Below are 12,710 nucleotides of genomic sequence, written 5' to 3' on the forward strand. Positions count from 1 at the left end.
CTTCCTTCCGCGATTTTTACTTTATTTATTTATTTAGTTTGTAACTTATGTACAAGAGAACAGGAATAAGAATAAATACGGATAGCGGGTGGAAATAAATGGGGACAGCAGGACAGGGACGTCAGGCACGCGGGTGAGCTTATGCACGCCCCTATTTTTGCGCCCACCCGTCAGCAGGCACGCAAATGCCTCAGCCGTCTCGAGGGCGGCGGACCCGCTGCCTCACAAACGGATCCCGAGCTCGGTGGACGCGTGTCCTAGTCATAAAACACACACAAACACACAAAAGGAAGTCAAGCGAAGCAGCGGCGCCCGTAATAGGAAAGCGAAGGAATACAACCCTCGGCGCACAGCGCGCTCTAGCTAAACGGCACTGGTGGGGGACGGGACCTAATCGCAGAGCCTGTGATCGCCATTGGGCGAAACGCCGTCGCCTCTCGCCCCCCTCCCCCGACTCGCGAGGCGAGCGCTAGAGGTTCGGCGCTCTCGCCTAAGGTTGCCGCCATAGCCGCGGTTGCTGTTGCTACGCGACGAGAGGGCGGGGACAACGGGGACGAGGCTCCTCCCCGTTTCCTTCCTCGCGCCGCCTTGTGGGTTTGTGGAGCCGCTGCTTCTCGCTTCTTGCCGCCAGTCCTGCTCCGGGGAGGCGAGCGAAGCTGGCGCGGACGGGGTTTCGGTAGTGTCGCAAGCCCGGGCGGGTTTCCCTCTGCCGGGCCCCTCTCTATCCGCTCCGGCGAAGCGCGAGTAGCGTCCGCACCCCTTTCCGGAAATTCCCGGGCGGATTTTACAACGGGCTCTTTTCGAGGTCGAGGTTTGGACGCCTTTTCGGCCGTCCAGCTCACCTCGAACGGGGGAGCTCAGCTGAGTTACGGCGGCTTTTAGAGACGGGTTGGGGGGCGACCCCTTTTGTCCCGGCCCCGCTTGCAAACTGTCCGGGCCCGGGAGGAACTTTGGTCCTTCCAGCCACCCGCCGGGTAGGCAGCGGGGCCGGGACTTTCCACCAACGTGGCCAGAACTTGATCGTTGGAGCGGCCGTTGAGGTTGGGCTGGTGCGCGTCGGAGACCCGGGGCTGATCTCTTGGGCTTCTTCTCCGCCTGGCGTAGGATGGCGATGAAGCTGAGCCGGCAGTTTACGATATTCGGCAGCGCGATCTTCTGCGTGGTGATCTTCTCCCTCTACCTGATGCTGGATCGGAGCCACTTGGACAACCCCAAGAATCAACGCCGGGAAGGCTCCTTCCCCCAGGTGAGCGAAGGACGGGAGGAGCCGCGGAGCCGGGTGGTAAAAGAAGGGGGAGGCTTTGGTGGGATGGAAAGGGTGGCTCGCCCGGCAAGCTGGGACCTTCGAGGAAGGAGGGGAGAAAATGCAGAGCGCTCGGGCTGTAAAAAAAAAGGGGGGGTGCGGATGACTCAAGCAGAGTAGGCATATCTTCAGAAAGGAAGTGCGGGGGGAGGGGGTTGGGGAGTCTCCTTGTCTCGGATCCCGGGAGGAAGCGGTGAACCTCAAGCCCTTCCATCAAAGCAGGCTTGCTGGAGATGTAAAGACGCTTACGCTAAATCTTGACCGTTTCGGTTTAATAGTTGGGGAGGGGGAGAGAGAGAGCGCGACCGAGCAGCGCCCTCCCGCTTTAGCAGATTTTGATTGGAAGCGCAATCGTAGTTGTACTGGATAGATTTCACACGAGCCCAGTTCCGGGATCGGATTTTAAAGAAAATACTTGCCCTAGTCCGGGGCCCTATGCCTATGAACTACTGCCTTTTGTTACATCTCCAGGAGTGACTGCGGATGAAGACTTTAGGGTGGGATTTTCCAGAGAGGGGTTGCTCTGGTGCCCTGTAGGAAAAGGGTAAACCGTAGGCAAGGATAGGATCTTGACTCAAAATATAAGTCAGCTACTTTATCAGGTGTTCTTTTCTCCCATGACTTTGAGAGGAAACTTCGTTTAAGTCTAGGAAGTGTAAGTTTGCTTGACTGTTAAATGAGTTTCACTACTGGTACTTGAGTATAAACTGCTCAGTTTTGTTTTTCCTTTCATATCCTTACTTTGATTTGTGGATAGTGGAGTAACCCCTTTCCAACAAAAAAGCTACATTCTTTTATGGTGCGGTAAACCATATTTCTAGATTAATGGGTTTAATGAATAAACCCAGCCAATTGTATTTTATTTATCACATAACTGTAGTTTAAGACACTTTGAGGGCACACCCTGAATTCTTTGAACAGCCTGTGTGATAGATGGTGAGTGGAAGATTGGCCCAGCGCTAGACCTGAACTCAGGAGTTCAGTGAAAGTAGAGAGTTCCAACCACTGCATCACTCTGATAACTAATTTGTAGCTAAGAAATTAACAAAGTATCAAAGTGTAGCGCTTTCTATAACTGTTTTGTTCTATGCATGAAAATAGAGTTGTATAAGGCATTGAGGTGGTAATTTATGGCATTGAGTTTCTACATTTTTAAAAAATATGTAATGCTAGGTTTGCTTGCTTTTGAACCAAGTCTGATACATCTGGTATATTTCCACGTATGCATTATAAATATTATTTACAACTGCCAGACTCTGGAATATTTAGCAAACTGTATATTACAAAATGTATTATGCAGAGAAAGGTTCATGGTCTTGCCTAATTTTATGGTTCTAAAATTCCAAGTTTCTACCTTTTTAGGTTTATTTTTTGATTTTTTAAAAATTCTTTTATAAATAATGCAAGATGATTAAGATATTTTTTCCTATTTTTCTCACAACAACCCTGTGAAGTGAGTTGAACTGAAAGAGTGACTGGCCCAAAGTCACTCAGTGGGCTTTCATGCTGGGGTGTAAAGCAGCATCCCCCCCAAAAAAAACCTTTCTGACACCAGGGACCGGTTTCGGAAGAAAAATTGTCTTCCATAGAACTGGGATGCGGGGGAGGATAATGATTTTGCATGCTACTTAGATCCTGTGCATGCACAGATGAAGCTTTGCTTGCTCACCTGCCATTTGTGCAGCCCAGTGCAGCCCAGTACTGGTCCGTGAGGTGTTGTAAAGGAATCTTTTTTTAAAAAAGTAAAAAATAGCAATTTATTTAATATGTATTGCTTCCTAGTTGAAGCATGTCGAAGTGGTTTATATAAAAAACAAATTAAATGTATTAAATTCAAACAATGTAGAAGAACATTTAATAAGGTGTGTTAAAAAGATAAGTCAGCACTGTCAGAACTTACAGTATGTACAATACAGCGGTTTTAAAAATAAGTCGAACATGTGAGCTATAAACTGGTAAGTTTCACAGTATTTTATGCTTTATAGTAATGTTTTAGAAAGCTTTTCTTACTGTATTTTTGCAACAGAGTACATGTGAATTGAAGTTCTGTAAAAATGAGTTTGGAAACAAAAAGATTCAGGTGATTTTTGGGTAGGCGGTATCTTTGTTTTCTCTTTTGAAAGACCTCTTACTTGATAGACTGTAAATTATGAGTATCTCTTTACTGTAACAGTTTTATAGCTGTGACTAATTCTACCCTAAAACATTGTAACACCTATAAGTGCTGCCATCTGTTGAGAGAGTAATAGGAATTCTTCCTATGATAGATAGGATTTTCAGTTAAAAGAACCAGTTAGGTTACTGAAGTCTGCATGTTCCCCTTTCTTATCCATTTTTATTTATCTCAGATAATTGGGTGCTAGGGCAAATAAAAGCATTTATATCCAGCGCTTAGCTAGAATTGGAACATTGTTGGCTTACTTAACCCACAAGTTAGTATTATGATTGCTTAAAGCAAGAAAACAAAAGTACAGCCAGAGCAATAAAAGGAAGCTAAAATTTCTAGCTTAGCGTTTGCCTGTGGATAATATGATAGGCAGATGCTTAAGCTTGCTGAGAAATGGATATAAACAAACCATCCAGGAATCTCTATTTGGCAGAACTGTGCAGCTGTAGATTTCAGTTATCTCCCTGACACAGGCCTCACAATGGCTTAGGTTGCATGCAAGCTGTAAACTTGCCTGGAGGCACAATCTGATTCAGAGCAGTAGATCAGCGCAGAATTCCAGCTTGCATTCACAGACAATAAACATGGTAGATGTCTTGATGTTGTCTTGGCTTGTAAGCTAACAAATTATAAATGCAGTGTTTTTCATTAGAAACAGAAGCACACAGGCCATGTTGATATAGATAGTTTACTTTGAAGGATGAGAGAGGTTTGGTTTTTTTTTAAAAAAAGAGGAAATTCATTTTTTGCAAAGGTGACATTTAACTTGAATGACTTATCATGCTGTTAAGTTTGCATTGTAATTAAGGCTACCAAAAAGTTACTGTTCTCAATATACTGTAAAATATCTTTATCTTAGAATTTTTAATGGGATTGGAAATACATTTATTAGAATGTTTTGAAGTCGTGATTAATCTTATAGAAGTGAAGTAAATTTAAATCTTCACTATTTTGAATAAACTCTTACTTTGCTATCTGAACGGAATATTACATGGTTACTTTATTTTTTTAGATCTATAACTGCTATAATTACCCAATTTACTAGCTTCTTCTCTATTCCAATATTTTTAAAAGATCCAGTTTGTCACTATACCTTTTGATATGTGATGCCTAGAACCAGAGGCAGTATTCCAAATAGGATCTGATCAGGGCAGAATTGAGTGGAACAGTTACTTCCTGTGAACGGGACTCAGTGCTCTTGTTAATGAAATTCTTGTTCAAACAAGTCTTACTTCTAAGAGTTGCCATTATTAAACTCATTCGATGTTAAGGTGTATTTTCACTTGAAGATAGGTTCCTATCTCCAAAAAGTGTATGGATGCAAGATTGTGGCAACACTTAAAATTAAAAATTGTACTTACTGTATATGGTGAGGGTTTGAATTAAAACATATTCATCTGCAAAGGTGGTATCATTGATTTTAAGATTCTTTTTTACTAAGGAAGAAATAGATAGGCAAAAAATATAAATGCAGTCCAAAAATTATTTGTAGTGCCCACCTTCTTCACCATTTTAGTCTCAGGGTTTGAGTTTCAACCAAACCAAATCTAGAGATTCCTCTGTTCTAATTTGCCTGTGTGACATATTTGTGTGTGTGTGTGTGCATACATGTCAGCCAGAAATCAAATAAAAAGTTACATATGCATTTTAAACTGCTGATTATATTAGTCTTTAAAATAATTATAAAATGAATTAATGCCTGTGGAAGGAAGGATGTGTGCTATTTGGATTGTTAGTATCCATGTTTCACATTTCCTGTGAAAGCCCCACTCTTATTGAAATACTGAGCCATCTCTTTACAAATGCTGGGCTGTGGCACAGATTGTGACAGAGCTGAGGGAGAAATGAGAATATGAAAAGAGCGAACAAATAACCAACCATAGAGGTAGTCCCAAAAACCTGTGTAGCTCTTATGAGCAATCCAGGCACAATTGCCGAATAATCCAGACTGCTGCCATTTTGATGAGGGGCCTAGAACATCTTCTCAAGGTGGATAGCTTATGGAAGCAGGCTTGAAGATGTAAAGCCAAGACCAGTGCATATAGCAGAAGTGAACTGACTGAAATTAGGAGAAAATACTATTCTAAGCCTTGAGAAATATGGTGCACATTTAAAATGTATGTTTTAGTTTGCCATGTTAATTTAAAATAATTTTGTATACTGAACATTTTAAACTATTAAGATTTGTGTTTTGCCAAGCTGGGGGAAAATGTATGGCTGATACATGATTTTGTAATAGTTGAGCAGCTTTTTCTTTTAAACCTTTGACAATACATTAAAAAGCTGTAAAATTGTTTGTAGGCAATCAGATATCACCCACAAAGTTACAAAATATTAATTTTATAGATGGAGGATTCCTTTTGTAATAACTTTAATAATTATAGTAGTAGATAGGAATTACATAGAACTAAAAAAATATCTTTTTCTCTAGTTTGCTTAATATACCACTAGGGGGCACAAAATGATACTTCACATGTATGATGACTTTCTAAACTTTTTTCCTCAGCATTTTAATAGTGTATATAATTTTCTTTGAGATTATCAATCTTTACATGTTCAAATGTGATTTTAAAATATATGAATCATAGTACTTGCTTAAAAACCACCCATTAAATTGGAAACTTAGTTCAATAGAAACTTGAAGTATGTTTAACATACTATAAAGGTAAGCTGGAAATCACATAAAATTGGAGAATTGCTTCAGTGGTGGCTGATAAGTCATGAAAATGCTCTAAAAGGAAATATATAGGCTACTTTCCCCAATCTTTTCTCCAGATATTTTGGATTTCAATTTCAATAAACCTCAGTCAGTTTAGTGAATGGTAGTACATTCTGATCACCAGATAAAGGGATGCTAAATGCTGTTCATGCACGAACATCAGCAAGATACCATCTTATTTCAGCCTTAAAAGAACAGCTCTCTCTGCTCTATTGCCTCTGTAGGCAAGGCCTGACTTATTTTTCCCAGATTATCTGAAATGGGAAATAAAACAATAATAAAATAGTTAAAAACTGATCGGTTAATGAAGTTAAACCATGTCAGCCATGTTGGTTGTAATTCCAAAGGTGAGGCCATAAAAAGATGTAATGAACACCTATCAGGCAACCATTGAATGATAGAATTATGAAAACAGTTTTATTTGAGTTGAAACCATTGCAATTAATAGAACCTTGCTAATATGTAACAAAAATGTCCCCACTAGTAGAAATCAATTTTTAAAGATAATAGTGATGCTACAGTTACCACCTTGCATTTGCAATCTTTGCACAGTTATTTTGATTTAAAAGGGGTATAGTTTCAATCCCTTACTTGCACATACCATTTGGATGTCATTGACTTTCCCTGCAGAAACCCTCACTCTGACACATTCTGAAGTAACTCTCTTAAAAGATTTGTACAGCCCTAGTAGAACCATTTCATGGTAAGGATCTAATCCTTGTCTTTGAAATATTTCTCTTGTCTTCTGGAACATGAAGATACTGAAACTGAATTGTAGGTTGTATACAATGGTTGGGATTATTAATAAATATTGATATCATATATTGTTTAACATATTTAGTGTTTTTGTTAATACTAAACCAAATATGAAACGTACAGTTTGATTTAGACTAAAAAATTACTTCAATACATTTTATAAATAAATTGGACTTGAGCCTTTTTTAACACAAATACAAATCTGTACCATTTCCTGACAAAAGCTCTGTTTTACTCCAGATTATAATATTTCCTATACTTCTAAAATGTCACCTTATACTTCTGGTTCTTAACAAAAGTTGCTACTGATGCTGAGCTGAGCTGAGTGTAGCTACAGGAGTGTTGATTAGTGTGGGACTGATTCCTGAGTAAACTTCTTTCAATTTGCAGATTACTTGCACAATATAGGGGGGCATTGGCCTTCTGGCATGCAGAAATTGCAGGGTTTTTTAATTGATTGCACATATAATCTGAAAACAAAACTTTTAAAAAGTACTCTGCAAAATTCAACATTGTACTGGTTTGATCTTAAAACAGCTTTTCCAAACCAGAAACTCTTGTCATGGGATTCTTTGAAAATTTAAATATCAAGGTAAAGCTACAAAATATGTATAACATCTTTGATATTCTGAATCATAATCTTGGCAATAAATCTTGTTCTTTGATTTCATACTTTTGATAATAAAATTAAATGAATTTTGATAGAAGCAACAGTTGTACTATGTGTTAAGGGTTTATGAATACCAACTACTGTATTTTTCAGAGTATAAGATGCAGCAAGATTTTGAAGAGGAAAATAAAAAAAAGTTTTTGCACTCTGCAAACCTTCCCAAAATGGCCTGTTTTTCGCAAAAACGGGCCCGTTTCCCCCCCCCAAAAGGCATGAGTAGCCTTTAGGGAGCTTGCAGAGTGCTCCTGGGGGACGTGGGGGACCAAAAATGAGCAAAAAGACAGCCCATTTTTTGCAAAATGGCCCTGTTTTTCATTTTAAAAAGGGCATGGATAGCCTTTAGGAAGCTTATAGAGTAATCCTGGAGGCTGGGGGGTAAAATTGAGGAAATAATGAGCCGTTTTTTGATCATTTCTGCCCTTTCCAGCCCCCAGGAGCTCTCTGAAAGCTTTCTAAAGGCCAAACATGGCCATTTTGGTGAAGGGGGCGGAGTTTCAGGGGCCAAAAAATGCTGTATTCAGTATATAAGATGCACTCAGATTTTCAGCCTCTTTTCTGAGGGAAAAACCTGCGTCTTGTACTCTGAAAAATATGGTACATAAAATTATTTGGAATTAAATATGAAATCAAGGAAGATTTTAGAGTGATACATTGGTACTTATCCTTAATTGATTCCAGGATGTGCAACAAATACTAAAAATGAATTCCAGAGAAACCACTTGATTCATCACATGTTCTTTATTTCAATTGGAAAGAACTTCCTGTCTGTCCCTTTTCCTATGTCAGTGACCTTCCTAGAATGGCCAATTCCTGTTTAATCTCTGCAGTTGTCCCCCACTTCCTTTTGTAGCAACCTTTCTGCATGATCAACTTTCTGTCCATTCTCTGCAGCCATCCCCCTCTTCCTATCTCAGTGCATCAAGGACCAAAGAAATGAGTACTAGAATGTTTTCACATGAAAATATGTCAAGTACCAAATTCGACAAATTTTGAAGCAATTGAGTATCGAGGCACAACACATTCTATAGTTAATCCTTCCAAGTTGTTTAGGAATGAACAGCAAATATGTCAAATATACATTTGTTGTTTATACTTTTTTCTTTTGTGCCTTTAAGACAGGTTTTTTTTCTTTAGCTCTAGCTCCTGCAGTTATCTTGGCAAGGGTTTTTCAAAGTGGTTTGCCATTGCCTGCTTCCTCAGGCTAAAGAAGAATAATTAGCTCAAGGTCAGCCAGCTGGCTTTGTGCTTTAGCAAGACTAGAATTCATTGTCTTCCGGTTTCTAGCCTAATGCCTTAACCACTACATCATTATATGCACATACTGTTATTGAAAATACATTGCTGCTGCTCAGAATTTCTATAAATCATAACAGGGGACCCCAACCCCCTGGTCCATAGATTGGCACCAGTCTGTGGCATGCCAGCAACCAGGCCATCCAAAAGAGTGAAACCCCATGAGTAGGATGTAGACAGCATGCAAAACCACACCCCCTCCGGGCCACAGAAAAACTTTTCTCTCTGGTGCCCAAAAGGTTGGGGGCCACGATTTATATGGTGAGAACAGGAAATATAGCGTTCATGTCTATTTTAAAAATCTAAGAAAATATAAAACACCTGTATTTTTGTTAATTATGTTAATAATGCCATATTCTTCTAATTCTTGCTAAAACCTATAGTTGCAAATAAATGTACTAAATAAAAAGAAAAGAATATTCTTGTATGCTACCAGTATATAGCAGGGGCCACAACAGGGAAAACAGTATGGTTGTTATGATAGGGGATTATGCTTTCAAAAATATGCGTGTAACAGTAGTAATACTGTAAGGAGATGCAATGAATCAACAAGGAAATGTATATCATCTACTTGGAAAAATTAGAAAAAAGATTATTATTTAGCCTCATTAGCTAAATTTGATTTAATCTGTTATTTATTTCAAACTACAGCAAATAGTTCACTTACCCCATAAAATGTTTTGAACTGATCATGTATCTAGAGTGCAATTCTGTAGCTAAAAAAGGTTCTCTGAAAGGCTGCTAATTATTCCTTTTGATTTTCTGTTCCGATATTTTGTAATATAACTAATTCTTCTCTTAATAAATAATGCCTTATTGTAGCCCACTAAGATATCATAATAGTATAATTTTGAATAAATTATTTTAATGCTGAGACAATTTTGGAACTTATTCTTAAATTCATAGTGTATTTGGAAAAATGGTGGGGTTTTTTTGTGATTGCAGCAAAATAGAGTACCCACAGTTATTTGCAGTTATTTTGTTATTTCAGAAAATTTCTAAATCCTACACACATTCACTTTAATTAAAGAATGAAATAATCTTGAATACTGTTTCTTTTCTGAGAAAGTGTCTTACACTGATTTGATGATAATTATAAGGTCTTTGCTATGATATTTAGAACAGGAAGAGGAAATAAATATTTTTCAATTACAAGGATATTTGGATGTCTAATTGTGTATTTTTCAACAGGGTCAGCTTTCAATGCTGCAAGAGAAAATAGACCACTTGGAACGGTTGCTGGCAGAAAACAATGAAATTATTTCAAACATAAGAGATTCTGTGATCAATCTGAGTGAATCTGTCAAAGATGGACAACATAATCCAGAAGTGTTAAACTTTAATCAAAGAAATTTTTCAGAAGTATTGCCTCTTGCCACTGCATATCTTTCAATTGAGCCTGAAGATTGTCAGTTTGCTTCAAAAATTGGAAGTCAAGCTTCAGATGTTCAAGTAAGAATCAGTTGAATATTAGCTGTTATCCTTCATCTATTTTTAGTCCTCTGCCAAAGAAATATAGAGATTTTTGTGTAGCCTAATCCAAATTATACTTGAATTCCAAACTGTGAAATAATTGACTGGTAGGTTGATCAAACATACATGCAGATACTGAAATCACTAGGATTGCCAATGAAAATGCGCTATGATATGCAAATATGGTTTAAATCAGGGATGTAAAACTCACATTGTCACAGTGGTGTCATGTGACATATTGGGAATTTTTGCCCCCATTGCTAAACCGGGCATGGGCGTGGCCAGCACGTGACACATCCAGCCCGTGGGCCAGGAGTGTGACAGCCCTGGTTTAAATGGGTTATATGTTTTGTTTAAACTTAAAGTAATATATTCATTTGTGATATGTGCAGTTTTTGCATATGAATGTACACTTGAGTATACTTGCTAATGAATTTTCCCCTTACTTTTTTATTTGAATGATTTTTTAAAATTATAATTTGGGATATTCATTTCAGATTGATTGAATGACTTTATATTATTTGATTCAGTTGATCTCTAGTGAAGGAGAAATTGTATTTAAATGTTAGAATAACTATTTCAGAGAAAATTCTTTACAATGCTTTTGTCTGAGTGATTTGAACTATTTTTTAAAAATTGTAGATTACAATTAAAAATAACACTTTCTCCATAGCTGCAAATGTTATTATATTGATGTCTACTATACCAAATGTTAAAGTAGGCTGTGTTTTAGGGGTTACAGGTAGTCTTTGATTTACAACCACAATTGAGCCTTCTGTTGTTAAGTGAAATATTAGTTAACTCAGTTTTGCCACAGTTGTGCAGTATCCCTGAAGTGGATAAATTAGTAACCGGGTTGTTAAATGAATTTGGCTTCCCCATTAAACTTTGCTTGTGAGAAGGTCGCAACAATGATCACGTGATCTTGGGATACAGCAACAGTCATAAATAGGAACCAGTTGCCAAGCATCTGAATTTTGATCGCGTAACCATGGGAATGCTGCAAAAGTTGTAATTCTGAAAAATGGTCGTAAGTCATATTCTTCAGTACCATTGTAACTTTGAACGGTTACTAAACAAACTTTTAAGTTGAGAACTACCTGTACTTACTGTGGAAATGCTTACCTTTTGAGAAAATATATTTGAAAATAATACACCATTACAGCCTAGTAGCCAGTAATTTGACTTTTTATTTCAAATCATTGTGCACAACTAATCTCTAACAGCTGTTGTTTCTGGCCATGTATCCTATCTTTCCCTTAGTTCTCTTCCTTCCAGGTTCCTGAAAGTCTGGTCTTTTCTTTTTCCTATATTTTGCTCTGTTCATTTTTCCTATAAGTGGTTGGGATCCACCACTATTAGATCCTTGTTCTGAGAACAAGCTAGCACATCCAGTTATGAGTCAGATCAGTGTTTTGCTTATGTTTTTCCAACATTAGGGAAGCTCAATAAATTACCAATAATGGCTTGCTCAATAAAATAAAAAATATATTCATGAGTTAACTGTTGAGAGGCCAATTTGTGTGGAGGGTAAGGAAGATAGTATGAAGAAAATGAGACTAAGTCCCCCCCCCCCCGTTTCAACTTTTTTTAAATTTGCTTGAATTGTCTGTCTGTTTGAGGGCTTACAATACAATAGTTTCTGTTCCAAAAGTATGAGAAACCATATCACAAGAGTTTTGAAATTTGTGGTCAAACGGACTCTAATGGCTGCACATCACCCAGGAGCCTCATGTTAGGCAGCTATGTTCTATATGATGGCTATAGTATTTCATATCATACAAAGTTTTTGAAGGAGCAGTCATTTAAATACATTCAAATCAAATGTATTGAAATGCCAGACCTTGTACCAGGTTAATGTCTGAATATATACACTTAGCACTCATGATTACACAAATTAAAATAATTAGGCATTTCCTAGAATTATTTCTTTGGATATGCATTTGTATGATTTGAGGTGCTTTACTGGGATTGCAGTTTATTGCCATGTCATCAACTTCTGAAATGTGTGTAGATGACAGTGCTACAACTTCATTATTAAAAAGAATAGCTTCTTGCTTGTATTATTGGGGCCAGAATCCTCAAATCCCTGGCCAGTTATGATTCACAGTATTGGGAATTCCAACTTTCCTTATTGTGAGATGTACTGTATTTTGGGTGTATAAGACACACTTCCCTCTCACCAAAAGTGGTGGAAATGTCTGCGACATATAGAGCAAATGTTGATGAAGCCCTGCCCATCCACTGGCCCTCACCCTTGCAGCAAACAGCTTGGTCAGCTTCAGCACAGCCTGATTTAGCACAAGCAGCTGATTGGTGGTTGGATCTG

At 38.3% G+C, this 12,710-nt stretch overlaps 1 protein-coding gene across 1 annotated transcript in view; it reads left to right on the plus strand.

Moving 5' to 3' along the window:
* Positions 1-700: 700 nt before the first annotated feature.
* The window catches only part of MAN2A1 (mannosidase alpha class 2A member 1), a 52,774-nt gene continuing 40,764 nt past the window's right edge, over positions 701-12,710 (plus strand). The window contains exons 1-2 of the mRNA XM_014059757.2: positions 701-1,246; positions 10,100-10,360. Coding sequence (XP_013915232.1) covers positions 1,106-1,246; positions 10,100-10,360 — 402 coding nt within the window. The 5' untranslated portion in view covers positions 701-1,105. The remainder of the gene's footprint in view (positions 1,247-10,099; positions 10,361-12,710) is intronic.

The sequence above is a fragment of the Thamnophis sirtalis genome, unplaced genomic scaffold, assembly GCF_051295495.1.
Source record: "Thamnophis sirtalis isolate CommonGarterSnake01/CBP01778 unplaced genomic scaffold, rThaSir2_p1.2 scaffold_5, whole genome shotgun sequence".
Taxonomy (NCBI): domain Eukaryota; kingdom Metazoa; phylum Chordata; class Lepidosauria; order Squamata; family Natricidae; genus Thamnophis; species Thamnophis sirtalis.